Source organism: Peromyscus eremicus, chromosome 2, assembly GCF_949786415.1.
Source record: "Peromyscus eremicus chromosome 2, PerEre_H2_v1, whole genome shotgun sequence".
Lineage (NCBI taxonomy): Eukaryota > Metazoa > Chordata > Mammalia > Rodentia > Cricetidae > Peromyscus > Peromyscus eremicus.
Genome location: NC_081417.1, coordinates 153,002,846 through 153,021,313, shown reverse-complemented (window position 1 = coordinate 153,021,313; position 18,468 = coordinate 153,002,846). Strand labels below are relative to the sequence as shown.

At 46.2% G+C, this 18,468-nt stretch overlaps 1 protein-coding gene across 2 annotated transcripts in view; it reads left to right on the top strand.

The window, feature by feature from the left end:
* The first annotated feature begins 1,172 nt into the window (after window positions 1-1,172).
* The window catches only part of LOC131904265 (protein DDI1 homolog 2), a 41,731-nt gene continuing 24,435 nt past the window's right edge, over window positions 1,173-18,468 (top strand). Inside the window, exons 1-3 of one of the 2 annotated variants that reach the window (XM_059255333.1) lie at window positions 1,173-1,526; window positions 10,616-10,745; window positions 17,232-17,468. In XM_059255333.1, the coding sequence (XP_059111316.1) occupies window positions 1,389-1,526; window positions 10,616-10,745; window positions 17,232-17,468 (505 nt within the window). In that variant the 5' untranslated portion in view covers window positions 1,173-1,388. The remainder of the gene's footprint in view (window positions 1,527-10,615; window positions 10,746-17,231; window positions 17,469-18,468) is intronic. The other variant, XM_059255331.1, reaches the window with a different exon arrangement.

The window sequence follows — 18,468 nt, the reverse complement described above, 5'->3', positions numbered from 1 at the left end:
GACAGATTCCTTCGAGCCAGCGTGGTGGTGCATTCCTTTAATCCTAGCACTTGGGAGACAGTCAGGTGAATCTCTGTAAGTTCAAGACCAGCCTCATCTACACAGTAAGTTCCAGGGCTACGTAATGAGACCCTCTCTCAAAAACAGGGTAGGGGCTGCTAGAGACCTGGCTCAGCAGAGGCAGAGGCGGAGGCAGGCGGCTCTCTGAGTTCGAAGCCAGCCTGGTCGACAGAGCAAGTACGAGGACAGGCTCCAAAACCACATGGTGAAATCCTGTCTGGGAAAAAAACCAAAACTGGATTTGGATTAAAGACATTTGCCACAACCACCCAGCAAAATTTAAAATTTTTCAGGAAACGATTCATACAACAATAGCATCTTGATGCCATTAAATGTCTAGGCACGAGTTAATCATCTCTTTTAGATGACACAAAGTGAAGGTGACCAGAGTTCATATCCTGTGGGGCACCTGACGTCCTCAGAAATCTCGTTTCCCAACTCCATTTTGAAAGGCTCTTAGGATGTTGTTTTCATTGCAATTTGCCATTTATTTGTACAGTAGCTGGGCTTTCTGTCACTCGGTCCTTGGTACCAGCACTGTCCTGGGGGCCCAGCTTCTCCACTTCCGTCTTTGTAAAAAGTCTGCACCTAGACATTCTCCCTTTTCTGCAAACTGAAGTTCTTGCGGCATCCACAGCCATCCTGCTTCCTATTTCCTTCCACAGCAAAGTGAGATCTAGGGATCAAAGGAAGGATTTAGGTTTTCGTCCTACATTAATTACCAAGACGAAAACGAGTTACTATTATAATGCTAGTTTCCATTTTGAAAAATCTGTTTCAGATCTGCTTGTTTAAGTCTCCCAAAGCAGATGGAGAGTCAAGAGTGAGGACTCGTATCTTTCATCCACTTTTATGTCCGCGCAAAGCGAACAGTAGGGGCCTGCTGGCTGAACAACTGAGATCGTAGAGTGCTCACGAATTCAGTTATTAAGTCCACCAATAGTGGGTTTCCCCCACCCCCACATTCCTGCCGACAGGCTCCCTCAGCCCCGCCCCACACCCCACGCGTCGCGAAGGCGGCTGCAGCCAGGAGCGCTTTACGGCAGCCGCGTTGCGGCGGGGCGGGGCGCCGGGCGGCCCGCGCTTGACGGTAGCGGTGGGAGGCAGGCCGGCAGGCAGACGGCCTCGCAGGCGGGTGGCGGCGGCCGTGCTGGCTGCTGAGGGCGGGAGCGAGTGAGTCACTGCGCGCGTGTGAGGGAGGGAAGGAGCGAGGGAGCCAGCAGCCCGCGCCCGCCGCCCTCCCGCAGCTCCCGCCAGGCCCCCCGCCACCGCCTGCCCTCCGCCCAGCGTCCAGGCCGGGCCGAGCCGAGCCGGGTCGGGCCCGGGCCATGCTGCTCACCGTGTACTGTGTGCGGAGGGACCTCTCCGAGGTGACCTTTTCCCTCCAGGTCGACGCCGACTTCGAGCTGCATAACTTCCGCGCGCTGTGCGAGCTCGAGTCCGGCATCCCCGCCGCCGAGAGCCAGGTACGCTGGGGCAGCGAGCGGGGCCTCCAGACTCTGCAGCCGGGGAGTTGGGGGGTGGCGGGGGCCGAGTCCTGCAGCCGCCCGCCCGTAGCTGCACCCACTGCAGCGAGGGGGACACGTGCACGGGTGGACGGCCCTCTCCACCTTCTGGCACTCGGGAGCCCTGGGTCCTCATCACGTACCTCCTGCTTCTCCAACCAGAAATACCAGTTTGGATCCCTGGGAGATAGACGCTGGTCTGGGGTTTGCTTATTTGTACTTCAGTATGTGCAGTTTACCTGGGAGCTTGCAAATTTGTAGTTGAAAGTGAGGGGGAAAGTTTGAGACTCGCCCTGCCTCTGACGTCTCTAGAAATGCTTTTCCCCACGGCATGTGTTTCTGGTTAATTTATTATTATTATTTTTTTAAGTGAGGGTTAGGTCAACTCAAGTCTATTTGCTTCTCTCAGGCCAAAGCCGCCCTCCTTTCTGGTCCCAGTTCAGTTGGGTTAGTACAAAGCTCAGTGCTTTCGAAGGATATCAGCTTGAAAATGGCCTACTGTCTGAAGATCTCCGTGGGACTCGGTGGCAAGGAGTTCAGCCCCTCTTATGTTCTAACAACAAAATATATTCTCAAAATGCTTTGGAGCTCTTGATAGTCTTTACCAAACACAATAGGTGGACTACTCTGTAACCTTTGCACTAAAACGCTTAAGATTCTACCCAGAGTGGGCCTTGCTGGGCGTAGTCTAAACATTAGAAAATTATAGACGACTCCCAAGGCCCCAGAATGTAAATCTGGATTTCCTTCTGCAGTTATGAAATAGTTCCAAAAACTATTGCCCAACTACTGCTTGTTCTGCCTTGACTTATGATAAACGTGTCAATATTTTGTTCAGAAGTATGATTCCTTTACACAATATGAACTTTAGAACCTTGGCATACAACTTTTTCTGGGAGGATCTGTCTTAGGGAACAAGGTGTCACTCACATATGCAGTCTGGAAAAAGGTAGAGATTAAACAGTTCCCCTAATTTCCATAGAAAAATTGACCCACAAAAACCTAGTACTCAGTTCCTGTTGGTAAACCCCATGTTCATGTCAGTGGCAAACTAGGACTAGAGAGATTAGAGAGGGGGGATGTCAGCCTCTTTGAAGATTGATTGATTGATTGATTGATTGATTGATTGATTGGGGTGTGTGTGCAAGGTTCAAGACAGTGTTTCTCTGTGTAGCCTGGTTGTCCTAGAACTTCTGTAGACCAGGCTGGCCTCGAACTCACACACATCTGTCTGCTTCTGCCTCCTGAGTGCTGGGATTAAAGGTGTGTTCCACCACCTGGCTTGATTGGTTGTTTTTTGAGGCAGGTCTCACCATATAGTTCAGATTGGCTCTCACCTAAACTCAGAGTCCCTCTTGACTCTGCTTCCTAAGTTTTTGGAGGCCTGAGCTATGGCAACCGGCTCTTTTGTTTTTTGAGACAAGGTCTCAACTATGGGACTCATAAAACAACCTTCAAACAACAACCTTCCTGCCTCAGGCTCCTGTACTGTTGGGATTATAAGTATACACTACCATGCCCAGCCTCACTTTTCAGTTTTTGAAAGTTTGTTTTGTTTTTTTTTAATTGTTCTTTTGTGTGTGGCTGTTTGATTACCCAAGTTATAATTGCCAGCTGATTGGGAATAATTTTAAGTTGAATTTGTCAGTACGACTTGACGGTGAACAGAGGGGGACATTGTTTCTGTCTGCCAGGCAAGCGTTCTACTACTGGGTTATATCCCCCCCCCCCCCCCCAACCCCAGGCTATGGCACTCAGATGTCTGTAAAAAGTTTTAAGTAAATTAGGGTATCAGATTGAAAGATAATTGTATGACTAAAGAGGGCACTGTCTTCTGCCACCTTGGGGCTTTAGGGGTACTACTTGAACAGGTAGGCTAGTGCCAGATTCCTCCACTGCTAGCATTAACATTTGGTATTTACTTTCTTCCCGACCCAAATTAGTGTGCTCCAACTAGTGTTAAGCCTGTATTAGATAGCTGTAAACAGCACCCTGTTTTTCAAGTTAGTGCTGTTGGCTCTGTAACTTGACAACATAGTGTCTATTTTAAGAACTGATTTTTTTTTTTTTTAAGCGCTCCGGGGGTTGGGGGTCGCCTGCCTAGTTCATTGGCTAGCCCCCCTCAGGCAGGAACAGGATCCACCCCAGACACTTGAGTCACTTCCTTTCCTTGGATCATAAAAGTAAACGCTATCTTTTGTTTGGTTGGTTGATTTGGTTTTTGTTTTATTTTTCCCAGTCATTTCTTATTTGAGTTCCCCAACCAGCTTTTCTGACTTGTCCCTTCCCCTCAGATTTCGTCCAGTCTGTTTACTTCCCTGGGCTTTGATTTTTCCCATCCCCGTTCCCTCACCTGTTTCTGACTCCACGCCACTGGCATCCAAACATGTATGAACTTTACAGAGCCCTGCTTGGCTATTGAGTTGCACTCGCATGAGATAGAGCATGCCCCGCTTTCATCACATGTGCAGTGGAGATGGTTTCTGTTCTAAGTCTATTATCCTCATGCTATAACCTGTATCTCCATAAGTAAAGTGTTTCAGATCATGCTCACAGTACCTTATACATAAATTACATAAATGGCTGTTTTATGTACTATGCATGTTGTGCATATTCTGTTGTATGGTACATAGCCGTTACAGCTAAGTTATATATGTGCATATACTATATATCAGTTACATTTTTAAGAAAGATTTATTTATTAGGTATACAGTGTCCTATCTGCAAGCATGCCTGCATGCCAGAAGGACGGCATCAAATCTCTTAGATGGTTGTGAGCTACCATGTGGTTGCTAGGAATTGAACTCAGGACCTCTGGAAGAACAGGCAGTGCTCTTAATCTCTGAGCCATCTCTCCAGCCCAGTTATATTATGTGCATACATACATACATACATTAATTAATAATGTACATTATAAACATGCAAAGTAGAATTCAAGAAGGATAAAATGGGGGGGGAGGGTTGGCTCACATCTTTAATCTCAAAACTTGCGAGGCAGAGGCAGGCGGATCTCTGAGTTTGAGGCCAGCCTGGTCTACAAAGAGAGTTCCAGGACAGGCAGGGCTACCCAGAGAAATCCTGTCTCAAACCACCCCGCCCCAAAGAATAAACTAGAATAAATGGAAATGGGACTGAAGAGACAGATAACAATTAAGAGCACTTGTTGCTCTTACAGAGGTTTGATTCCCAGCACCTACACAGTGGGTCACAACACCCTCTTCTGGCCTCTGTGGGCACTAGGCATGCACATAGTACGCATACATACATGCAGGCATAGTACACATAAATAAGTCTAAATTAAAAAATTAAAAATAAATAGAGTGAACATGCTCATGCTTTCTTTCCTATGCTTTTTAGTTGTCGCATGCCTGTCCTGCCCAGGGAGCATCATTTGTGCACAAGACACTTGGAAAAGGCGTTAATTTTCCTAACAGCTCTAGTCTGAGTATAGTAGTTCTAATGCAGTGACAATAAATTTAGAATAGAAACCATCTCCTATACTGTGATTAAAGCAGGACGTGTTCTCCCTCATTGCAAGTGTGGGTTTGGCAGCCAGACAGACTCAGGGTGATGCTTTGATGCTGGCTTGGCTGGACCAACTTCAAGCAGTTATCAGAACTTAGCTTCACGTTAAATTAATGTCTTGATATTTTTGACACATAATTCACTTCTATAGGTAGCGTGGAGTAAAAGCCTGTACAGAATGGAAGGATCATCAGTGAAAGGCATGTTTAAGTGGCAGCTAACAGCAGTAACTGTGACCCTGGAAATGCCACTTTTCACACAGCCTGTGTGTGGTTTACAAAAATGCTATTTTAAACCATGGAAACCAAAAGTTTCTATTATGGCTAGTTTTGGTGTGTTTATTTCCTTAAGTAATTCTCTCCCTCCCTCTCTCCCTCCCTCCTCCCCCAGGTAAATACTGAATAGTCATGATAGAAAGGTTGTATAACGGCCAGGCGGTGGTAGCGCACGCCTTTAATCCCAGCACTCGGGAGGCAGAGGCAGGCGGATTTCTGTGAGTTCGAGGCCAGCCTGGGCTACCAAGTGAGTCCCAGGAAAGGCGCAAAGCTACACAGAGAAACCCTGTCTCGAAAAACCAAAAAAAAAAAAAAAAAAAGAAAGGTTGTATAACACTAAAAAGAATGAAGAATGCAACTACTCACTCATTCCTCATAACTCAGAGATACCTGCAGTTTGGGTGTTAGTTTGTTGTTATTTGAGACTCACAGTTCAAGGCCAGCCTGGTCTCCATTGTGGTTTCAGGCCAACCAAGGCTACATAGAGAGAACCTGTCTCAAAAAACAAGTTCTTGTTTGGGTGCTGAGCATGGTGGTTCACTTGGGAGGCAGACACAGGTAGGTCTCTAGTCTAACCTGGTCTAATAGGAAGTAGAGAGACCTTGTTTAAAAAAAAAATAAGGTCTACTGGGTTGGGGGTAGTAGCTCTGGTAGAGCTTTCCTGCTACACCTTTGATTCCCAGCACGGTCAAAAGGGATAAAAGTGACATCCCACCCCACCCCATTAACCATTAAGTGAAGGCTCTTTTTCAGGGACCAGAAAACATTTGATGTCATACTTTAAGGTTTTCAAATTGCATTGTTGAGTCTGTTGCTAAGTGTTGATTGATTAAAGTTGGAATCTCATCTTTTTTTTTTGAGACAGGGTTTCTCTGTGTGGCTCTGCCTGTCCTGGAACTCACTCTGTAGACCAGGCTGGCCTCAAACTCACAGAGATCCACCTGCCTCTGCCTCCCGAGCACTGGGATTAAAGGTGTGCACCACCACTGCCTGACTGGAATCTCATTTTAGAGTGAGGTTCTAATATTCCTCTGTTGTAAGTATTAGCTGCTGCAACAGTTCTGCAGATTTACACCTGAAAGTGTAGACTTCTGTTGTACAGAAGGCAGAGGCAAGTGGATCTCTGTAAGTTCGAGGCCAGCCTGGTCTGCAGAGCGAGCTCCAGGACAGGCACCAAAACTACATGGAGAGAAACCCTGTCTGGAAAAACAAAAACAAAAAAACAAAAATAACTAATCCTTTGATGAATTCATAGTATGATGGAATTATTGGGAGGTAGTGAAAAGAAGTGGGGTCTGGTTGGAGGAGAGTCATTGAAAGCATGTCCTTGGGACGTGTCTTCCCGTGTCTGCTTGTTTGCTTTCGCCTGCCATGAAGCGAACAGTTCTTTGCTGTGTCCTCCTGACCATGATCCAAATCCTGAAATCAGGGCCATACAGACATCAGTGCCCAAGTAACTAATCAACCCATTTTTTGAGGGAATTGGGTCACATATTCCATAGCTTGTATACATTTTTTTTTTTTTTTTGAGACAGGGTTTCTCTATGTAGCTCGGGCTGTCCTGTAATTCTATGTAGAACAGGCTAGCCTCAAACTCAGAGAGATACAGAGATCCTCCTCTCTCTGCCTCCTCAGTCTGGGATTAAAGGTGAGTGCTACCACTCTTGGCTCCTGTTGCCATCCATCCTTTCAAACATGAGAAACGGCCGGAAAGATGCTCAGCAGTTACGAGCACTGGCTGCTCTTGTAGAGGGCTGGATTCAGTTCCTAGCTCCCACATGGTGGCTCACAAACATTTATAATTCCAGTTTTAGAGAATCAGACACTGTTCTTCTGGCTTCCACAGGCACCATGCATGCAAGTGATATACATTATGTATGTGAAGGTCAAATGTTCACACACATAAAAAAAGTCAAAAAGTAAATAAAAATGACAAAGTAGGCCGAGTAAGAAGACGCTAGACACTGCAGTCAGTGTCTCTTTTCCGCCTCTCCTTTGTCCTGTCCTGTGCAGTCCTGCACCATGACCTACATCCCCCGCCAGCCCCAGGACTGTTTGATGTTTAGAATAAAAACTGTGTGTGTATCCCATACCCCATACTCAGAACTGAACCCAGGGGCTTCACATAGCAGGGCAGGTGTTGCCAGGAGAGGTGTAGATCCTTAGTGGTGAAGGCTGGCTTAGAAGCCAGTTCCTGAGGCTGCTTTGGTGTACTGGAAAAGAATATCATTTAATTTTATTTTTTCCCCCTGAGACAGGGTTTCTTTGTGTAGCTTTGGAGCCTTTCCTGGAACTAGCTTTATAGACCAGGCCGGCCTCGAACTTACAGAGATCCGCCTGCCTCTGCCTCCCAAGTGCTGGGATTAAAGGCATGCGCCATCACCGCCTGGCAAGAATATCATTTTTAATGTCAAGCACATAGAACATCAGTGTCAGTTCTCTTAATAGCTGTGTGGTCTCTTTGTCTTCTGGTCCATAAAATTGGACAAATGATCCCTGTTAAAATGACTGTGACACTCAGTGAGACAGTGTGAGGATTAAGTGGGTAATGTGAACTTGGTGTGTTAGCCCCATATAGTTTCACTCAGTGGTAGCAGATGGTCTTTAAGTTTGGATTTCCATATTATGTCCCACTGGAAGAAAATTCAGTAGTCTTGTGCTGAGCTCTTCCATGCCAGGCAGATGCTTTCCCACTGAACCAAGCCTCATCCTTAAATTGTTCTCATCTTACTGAGTTTGGTTCTTTATAAATGAATACATTTTCTAGTAAGTGTATCTGCCTTGGGAGGCGAGTCATGAGCCTTTAAATGCGTTACAGCTGACTCACTGAACTGAGACGCTAGGGAAGGCCATGGGCTATTGGTGACCTCATCACAGTGGCTTAGTTGTGTTGATGCCACCCAATACACCTCAGCCTGAGACCCTAGTTTATGGTTGTTTTCTACTCACCCCCACAAATTATATGTGGTACAGCGCTCCATTGTATTACCAAAAAGAAAAAAGAATCAGTTGTTTCCTACCTCCATTAAGTCTGAGATACGCACTTAGATAAGTGTCATGACAAGGTGGCAGGGATGGTTGCAGCCATTTTAGTCAGGCATCAAACTTGTAAAATTGGGCAGACAAGTTCTGCTTTCTTGTCTGCAGAAGGATTCAGTTTTGGAGGATTAGTTTTTTGGTCCTATCACCTCGAACTTGGGAGCAGAATGACAGCAAATACTGAGGATTGCTAATGTAAGTGATGTCTGCCTGTTCTATTCCCAGGAGCTTTGCCAAGAGAGCATGTGGACAGACAGGGAAGGCTGGTATTAGACAAGTTGCCTAGCAGGTACAAGGCCCTGAGTTCAGCCCCAAGCATGGAAAAAGAAGTGAAAGGGACATCTGCTGTGACCAGTCCTGGTGGCCTGCTTGACACAAGAAATTTGACTCCTGGCCCACCTAGTGACAGGCCCCTCCCAGAGTTCCTGGCTGAGTTAGTACCCAGCTCAGGTTGCTCAGTTTGTGGCCCAGAGCAGAGCAAACGCTTAGGGAGCAAGCTGTGCCAAGCCCCAGTGTGTCTGTGGAGTACAGGACGACATAGGGACAGTTTCCACCCTTGTGTGGTGAAGTCTCAGTGTGCTCCTGTGTGTTCCGTTCTTCCCTCACAGTACACTCTGCTTTTATGTGTGAACCATGGAAAGTGTTTCTGTTAACAGGACTTAGCTCAACATGTTTGTCTTTCTGTTTTTCTCTCATAAACATGAGAGCAGTAAAACTTTGGGAGAGAGAGTCCTGCTGGTGTGCCAGCCCACTTCTTCCTGCACTTACTGTATTCCAGTCACTTAACTACAGCTGTAGGTTTGCTTTGCGGTTGAAAAACACAATTGTCTTTTATCCTGAATTTCTTTTCTTGTTTTTTTGTTTGTTTGTTTGTTTGTTGTTGGGTTTTTTTTTTTTTGTTTTTTTGTTTTTTTTTTTTTTGGTTTTTTGAGACAGGGTTTCTCTGTGTAGCTTTGCGCCTCTCCTGGAACTCACTTGGTAGCCCAGGCTGGCCTCGAACTCACAGAGATCCGCCTGGCTCTGCCTCCCGAGTGCTGGGATTAAAGGCGTGCGCCGCCGCCGCCGCCACCACCACCCGGCTTGTTTTTATTTTTAAAGGTAGGGCTTCTCTGTATAATAGCCTTGGCTGTCCTGAAATTTGCTTTGTAGACCAGGCTGACCTCGAACTCAGAGATCCTGCTGCCTCTGCTTCCCAAGTGCTGGGACTAAAGGCATGCGCCACCATTCCTGGCTCTGAATTTCTTTATTATCTCTTTCTCAGATTTTTAAAATATGTTTTTTAAACATTTTATTTATTTATTTTGAGAATTTGATCATTAAATACTGTGTTTGCATCATTTCCACACACACCCATTCATGACCTTTTTATAATTATTGTTACATGTATACTGGGCTTTAGTTTTGTGGGGGTTTTTGAGACACTATAGCCCTGGCTGGCCTGATATTTAAGGTGGTTTTCTGCCTTGGCCTCCTAGTGTTGAGATTACAGGCGTGTGCCACCATACCTAGCTAAAAGTATACGTTATTTGCCTTGTAGCAGACATACCCAGAACATGTCATCCCTATTTCCATGGTTGCTCAGAATGAAAGCTAAATTCCTTACTACATAAATCAACGCATCCTTTACTTGAGCAGACTTCTGGGCATTCGTTACATAACAGGCTTTGTCCTAGGCATCTGTGATGGGCAGCTGAACAACATCGCGTTCCACAGAGCCTACATTGTAGTTGAGCAGATCAACATAGCATATTAGGTGAGGGAAGTATAGTTTACTTCAAAATATATTGTGTCGTTAGGGATGGAACCCAGGGCCTTGCGGGTGTAAGGGAGATGCAATGTCATTGAACTACTCCCACGGCCCGTAGCCAGGGTACACTTTAAATGTGGCTTCAGGGAAGAACATTGAAATAATACTTGATTAGAGACCTAAACAAAGTGACAGGAGAAAGAATGGTCCTCTGGTAGAGGAGGAAACAGCCTGAGAGGAAGAAAATGTGTGTCTCATTGGAACGATGAGATGAGCAGTAGGATGAGGTCAGAGGTGGCCATCAGCCAAGTTTTTTGGGCCCAGTAGGAGATAGGCAGGACTTTGGGTTTCCTTTTAGGCATGATGGGAACCCATGAAGAGTCTTGAGCAGGGAACATGATGAAGAGGAAAAGTGGTATCATGTTGCTTCTCCATACTTTATACCACTGGATCTTCCCTTGCAGATTGTCTACGCAGAAAGACCTCTCACCGACAACCACAGATCCCTGGCTTCTTACGGCTTGAAAGATGGAGATGTTGTAATTTTGAGACAGAAGGAGAATGCAGACCCTCGTCCTCCAGTGCAGTTCTCAAGTAAGACCAATCAATACTCATCACCTTGTAATACAAATGTCAGACTAATGGGGTGTAGACTGCCTGCCTACTGCATAACCTTGGGCAGGTCATTGGATTTCTAAATCAGTCTCCTCTGTAGTAAGGTAGGTGTCATAATTAACCTAGCTTTACCTCATCCAGAGATGATGTCATCAGAGTTATGTAGCTAGTAAGTAAAAAGTGATTGAAATGGTACTTTTTCTGTTATTCCAAACTTGGCAGATTTAAGTGGTTGGAGCACCAGGTTTGGGTCCCTACTTGACACTGCTATTAGTCTTGATGTACCGTTTAGAATGGGGAATTTTCTTCCCTTTGTAAAGATCTCTTTATTAAATGATATATTTTGCTGAGCGGTGGTGGCGCATGCCTTTAATCCCAGCGCTCTAGAGGCAAAGGCAGGCGGATCTCTGTGAGTTCGAGACCAGCCTGGGCTACAGAGTGAGTTCCAGGAAAGGCGTCAAAGCTACACAGAGAAACCTTGTTTCTGGGGGGGGGGGGGAGAGAACCCCCCCAAAAAAAGTTTTAAAAAAAGTTTAAAATGTTATATTTTTATATGTATGGCTATTTTGCTTCCGTATGTGTCCTGTGTGCATGCAGTTGCTGTGAAGGCCAGAAGAGGGTGTCAGATCTTCTAGAACTGGAGTTTATTATTTTTAATTATGTGTGGAGGTTTTTACACATGAGTGCAGGTGCCCACAGACATCAGTATCAGAGCCCCCTAGAACTGGAATTAAAGGTGGTTATGAGCTACCTTACATGTGTGCTGGTAGCCATCAGAAATCACTCTTGGGGTTGGGGATTTAGCTCAGTGGTAAGGCCCTGGGTTTGGTCCTCAGCTCTGGAAAAACAAAACAAAAACAAAACAAAACAAAAATCACTCTTAACCACTGAGCTATCGCTCCAGACCCATGGCTTTTTGTTTTGTTTTAAAGACAGGGATTCAAATCCAGAGTGGTCATGGAATTTCCTGTATGACCCAAGCTGGCTTCCAGACTCCTGAAGACAGGAATTACAGGCATGCACCCACACATCCAGCCAGGCTCCGTGTTCATAGTCTGGAGCCTGCATTTAGGTTTAGGAGGTTTCTGTGTCTGTAAAATATGCAGGACTGTGTGGGAGTGGACACATATGTGCTTGATGCTGAGAGAGCCCATAGCTTCCTTTAGCTACTCAAAGGGGCTCATGACTCAGAGTTTCCAAGCCCTGATGTGGAACTACATGATGAAGTGTGCCTTTTTTCCCCTCCCTGCTGCCTGCCATATTTTGGTGAAATTTTCAGATAGTATTTATAGCCTCTAGGTCTCCTGCTTTGAAAGTTTATGGTACTAGGTTGACAAGTGTGTTAGGTGACAACAGACTACAGAATGGAGCACAGTGCTTCATTCAGACTTCGAGACCAACTTCAGGCACCCACTTGATCAGTTCTGGATTTTCATCCGTCCCTTGGGCTTCTGCTTTAGGAAGAATAGCAGTTTGAGTTTGCCAGTCAGTAAAAAACAAATCTTCCCTCAGGTACTTTGTGAGGTGGTTGGTACTAGAGAGTCCCTGTATCAGTTTTGTTTTTGTTTGTGTGTTTTATTGTTTTCTTCGATGTTTCTATATGGACAGCATAGCCAATAGATTGCTATGAGGGGAGGGGTGTATGTGGAGATCTGGTTTAATGAAGTAAACAAATTTTCAGAATTCTGAAGTCAGTGGACTGGCAAGATGGAATGTCAGGTGGAGATAAGATTCTCCAGCTGCAGAGGTGGCCCCACCCATGTGTGTTTGGTGGTTGGTAGGGACAGCAGCTCCCCAGGGAGCCTGCCATTCATTCACCTTTCCATTGCTTAAATGTTTTGTCCTGTATGACCCTTCTCAACACACACACTGGCTGACAACTGGCCTCTGTTTTAAGACAGTGACTTACTTGAGTGTAAGCTTTCTCTTTTTGTAGTTGAAGCACAAAGGGCTTTATCGAGATAAAATCCACACACCACACAATTCACCTGTTTGAAGGATAACATTCAGTGGCTGTGGATGGTGATTCACAGTGGTGTAGTTATAGTCTCCATTTAGTTCATTGAGCATGGGAACCCTTAAGCCACTCTCCGTTTTCCGTTACACTCTGAGAGGTTGCTTTTTCTCTTTGTTTACTGTTCTGGGCATAAGGCAGTGGAGTCATACATTGTGAGGGCTCATGTGTGAAGACTGAAGTTCTAGAAAAATCCAGAACCTGAGATGAAAAACTCCTGCTCTTCAGTTCTTCAGTCCTGTAAAACAATTGTGTCCTTTAATTGTAACACACACCTTTAATCCCAGCACTCGGGAGGCAGAGCCAGGCGGATTTCTGTGAGTTCGAGGCCAGCCTGGTCTACAGAGTGAGATCCAGGACAGGCACCAAAACTACAGAGAAACTCTGTCTTGAAAAAAAAACCCAAAACAAACAAACAAAAAAACAGTTATGCCCACTTCCTTTTCAGGACCATGTGTGTCTGGGATGCACAGGTGAAACTAAAAATTCAAAGAGGTATGAAGAACCTCCTTAGACTTCCTCATTCAGTGCTTAGTTGTGCAGAATTTGACATGAAGTGTTTATGCTGTGCACTCGTTACGTACAGTTTTCTTTACCCCAAGTGCCTGAACTTTTCAACAGAGCAGCATATCAGGGGCTAGATAGATGGCCCAGTGGTTAAGAGCATTGCCTGTTCTTCCAGAGAACCTGGGTTCAATCACAGCTCCCACATGGCAGCTCACAATTGTCTGTGATTCCAGTTCTAGGGGATCTAGAATATGTAGATGCACCACATGTGTGCCTACACAATGGATTTCAGAGGAGGATGTCAGAGCTCCTGGAAGTGGAATTAAGCATAGTTGTGAGCTACTACATTATTGCTGGGAATAGAATCCAGGTCCTTTATAGGAGCAAGTGTTTTTTAACTACAGAGACGTCTCTCCAGCCCTAGGGTATCTTTTTTTTTTTTTTTTTTTGGTTTTTCGAGGCAGGGTTTCTCTGTGTAGCTTTGCGCCTGTCCTGGAACTCACTTGGTAGCCCAGGCTGGCCTCGAACTCACAGAGATCCGCCTGCCTCTGCCTCTCGAGTGCTGGGATTAAAGGCGTTGCGCCACTTCCGCCCGGCAGGTATCTCTTAATAACCATATGTAGGGCCAGTAAGATGGCTCAGGGTAAAAGCCATCTTACTGGCATCACCCTGTACAAGCCTGGCAACTCTAGTTTGAGTCCTACAACTCACATTAAGGTGACAGAAGAGAACTGATTGGGTGTGGTAATTTCAATAAAAATGGCCCCCATAGGCTGGTTTTTGAATGCTTAGCCAGGGAGTGGAACTATTTGGAAGGATTAGAAGGATTAGGAGTTGTGGCCTTTTGGAGAAAGTATGTCACTGGGGATGGAGTTTGGGGTTTCAAAAAGCCCTTGCCAAGCCCAGAGTCTTTCTCTCTGCCTATGGATCAGGATGGAGCTCTCAGCTGCTGCTCCAACATACCGCCATGCTCCCTGCCATGATGGTGATAGACTAAACCTCTCACACTATAAGCAATTAAATGTTTTGTTTTGTAAAAAATTGGCATGGTCATAGTGTCTCTTCACAGCAGTAGAACAGTGACTAAGACAATGGGTGTGCACTGGGATACATGCTCACACATAGACCATACACTCTACACAGTAACAGTAAATAAAATCTTTAATTAATTTTTATTTATTTATTTATTTTGGAGACAATGTTTCTTTATATGGCCCTGGCTATCCTAGAATTCACTATGTAGACCAGGCTGGCCTCAGACTCACAAAGGTAAGCCTACCTCTGCTTCCTGGGTGCTGGGATTAAAAGCCTGTACCAATATGCAATTATCAATAAAATTGTTTTAGAAGAGCCATATCTAGAATTAGGCAATTGCAGTTATTGAGACAAGGTATAATTTGTTTGTTTGTTTGTTTGTTTGTTTGTTTTTTGAGACAGGATTTCTCTGTGTAGCTTTGCGCCTTTCCCAGAGCTCGCTCTGTAGACCAGGCTGGCCTCGAACTCACAGAGATCTGCCTGGCTCTGCCTCCCAAGTGCTGGGATTAAAGGCGTGCGCCACCACCGCCCGGCTGTTTGTTTGATTTTTAAGTTTAACTTCTTTATTGACTCTTTGGAAGTTTCACATCATGCACTCCAATTCTGTTCACCTTCTGGTCCCCCCATATCCTCCCCTCCTCCCTGCCACACACCCCCACATAAGGAAACAAAATCAAAGTACACAAGCAAGCGAACAAAAACAAAACAAACACCATAGCAAACTACAACAGAAAACTCTTTGTTTCTTCTTCTTTCCTGCTTCTCCAACGCCTCTTCATTCGTCCTGGTAGCACTGGAGGCTTCAGTGTGCCTTGTGTATAGTGTACCTCTTTGTCCCTTCAGTTTTACTGAAGTGTTTACTGTGATGAGTCACTGGTCTGGTTCAAGGCCTCTGATTTCTGGTACACCATCATCACATCAACCCCTCTGAGATATCCTTTGACTGTTCAGATATGGTTCCACAGGACCAGTCCCTTCATCCACTCCAGCAGGTCCTAGATGGGGTAGATGCTAGAGTGGGCCAACCCGAGACCCTACTGTGGGCTTAGTTGGTAGCCATGCTTGTCACTAACCTCAGGCGGGGGGTGGAGGCAGTTCCCCTACACACACGCATGTCCTCAGGGTGGGTTCACCTTGGCCTATGGTGGGGGCGTGGGGACCATCTCTTCAGCGAGCAGGGGCCAGTTCTTGCTGTAGTGTCCAGGGAGAGTCAAGGCTAGCTTTCCCAGGGCCAGTGAAGGCTGTGGCCGGCTTCAGCATGGCCCTCTGATTTCATCTCACATGAGGGTGACAGGCCACAGACATCCACACAGACCCCAGCTGTGACTGAACCACAGACCCAGGCATGGTCCTCAGCAGCAGCTTGGGGCAGGTTGACATACTGACTCTGGGTAGAGGGCCTGGCTGCTCAGGTGGGAATGGTTGTGGCCCTAACCTTGGACCTCCATGTACCATTTGGTGGTGCTGCAGGACCTGGACTTCTGCACAGACCCCAGTCAGAGTAGAACCATGGACCCAACATGGTCCTCGATGTTGGGTCTGGGTGTCACCACTACCCCAGTGGCAGTATGGCCCTAAAACACCAACATAGGCCTCGATCTCAAGTCTGCATTGTTTGTTTGTTTGAGACCGAGTCTCATATATCCCCAAGGTGACCAGAAATTTACTGTGTTTCGACTTGCCTTGAACTTCTAATCCTTTTGCCTCGCCTCCCGAGAACCAGGATTATAGGTTCACACTACCACACATGGTTTATGTGGTCCTGGGGTGCACACTGCCACACACGGTTTATGTGGTCCTGGGGTGCACACTGCCACACAGTTTTATGTGGTCCTAGGGTGCACACTGCCACACACAGTTTATGTGGTCCTGGGGTGTAGACCCAGGGCTTTGGCTGGGCAGCTGTTCTGTCAACTGAACCACATCTCAACCCTTGGATTTAGTTTCCTAAAATCATAAATAAGGGGCCAGAGAGATGGCTCAGTGGTTAAAGGTGGTTGCTGTCAAGCCTGACCGTTTGACCCAGAGGCTCACTGGTGGGAGGAAAGAACCTTGAGAAGTTGTCCTCTGACTTCACATCCCCTTCCCTCCCCCATACAAATTTAACGAATGTAATTTAGCTTTTTTTTCTTTTTCTTATTTTGGAGACAGTATCTTAACTATATAGCCTTGGCTAGCTTGGAACTAAGTATGTAGACCAGGCTGGCCTGGAACTCAAGTACTGGGATTAAAGACATACACCACTACATCCAGCTAAAATTTTTAAATAAAACCTTTATTTGTTCTGGAACATTTTATAGATTCCAAATTTGGAGTCATTACCATTGCCTGATACTGAATTCCTTCATCCTTTCTCCCTCCCTTCTTCCCTCCCTCCCTTCCTCCCTTTCTTTAGGTTTTTCAAGACAGGGTTTCTCTGTGTAGCCCTGACTGCCCTGGAACTCTATAGCCCAGGCTGACCTCAAATTCACAGAGCTCCTCCCGCTTCTTCCTCCTGAGTGCCGGGATTAAAGGTGTGCGCCACCACTGTCCAGCTCTTTTTTAGTTTAAGGTTTAAAAAAAAAAAATACGTGTGTGAGTGTTTCGCCTGCATGTATATATGTCCTGCATGTGTGTGCCTGACCTCATGGAGATCAGAAGAGGATGTGGGATGCTCCTAGAACCCGAGTGGCAGATCTTCTGCAAGAGCAGCCAGTGTCTTAGCCTCTGGGGGCTCTGCAGTGAGCCCCTCCTCTCGTATTCTTTCCTGTTAAATTACTCTTGGAGCACCGTCGTGGAGGAAGAGCAAGGGAGACGGTTTACGGTCAGCACTTGCTGCTGTCCTATGAGGAATGGCTGTCGTGTTGTTTCCTTCAGCACTTGTTATGCCGTCCATCATTTGGGTAAACTTGATTGATTGATCTCAACAGACTTACCCCGGATTGACTTCAGTAGCATAGCTGTGCCTGGCACGTCAAACCCCCAACAGCGCCAGCTGCCCAGAGCACAGGCTCAGCACTCGTCTCCTGGGGAAACAGCATCATCTCCTCAAGGCTTAGACAACCCAGCCCTGCTCCGAGACATGCTGCTGGCCAACCCGCACGAGCTGTCCTTGCTGAAGGAGCGTAACCCACCCCTGGCAGAAGCTCTGCTCAGTGGAGATCTCGGTAAGCTCACTTGTGAGTCAGTAGTTGTGCCAGAACAAATGTGCAAGACCCAGGCAATTGTTTTAGTCCCTCAGCTGCTGTCTGCTGTGATTGTTGAACAGGCCACTTGTTGACGAGAGGTGAACTAATGTCATCTCAAAGACTGGGTTAATTATCAGTAGTGTTTGTGTTTAATTGAAATCATCTTGATCTTCAGGGCGGTCTCTTCATCCACCTGGGGCTCTGCCTCCAGAGTGCTATGATTAAAGACTTGTGCTACTACACCAAGCTTCTTTTTAAAAAAAATGTAATTTTGGCCAGGTGCACACCTTTAATCTCAGCACTTGGGAGGCAGAGGCAGGTGAATCTCTGTGAGTTCAAGGCCAGCCTGGTCTACAGAGCTAGTTCCAGGACAGCTTAGTTACAGGACCACACCTCACACACAGACACACACACACCCCTGTCTTGGGAAAAACACTTTTTTTAAAAAAAAATTCTGTGTGTGTGTGTGTGTGAGACCTCTCTCTCTCTCTCTCTCTCTCTCTCTCTCTCACACACACACACACACACACACACACTCTCTCTCTCACATACACATACACACACTCACACACACACACTCTCTTTCTCTCTCTCTCTCACACACACACACACACACACACACACACACACACCCACCCTGTCTTGGGAAAAACAATTTTTTTTAAATTCTGTGTGTGTCTGCATGTGTGACCACAGCTGACATGCAGAGGTCAAAGACAACCTTGGCTGTCTGTGCTCGTCTCCTACCTTGTTTTGAGAGCAGGCTCCCTGCTGTTTATCACTGTACTGTGTGCAACAGGCTGGCTGGTCTGTGAGCTTCTGGGGAGTCTTTCACCATAGAGACACTGGCACCCAATGTGTTCGACTGCACCAGCTTTTCCATGGGTTCTGGGGTCCAAACTCAGGCTCCATCTTGTATAGTAGACGACACAGCACACAGCACAGCCATAGTAGAGGACAGCTCTCGGGCTGGTTCTCT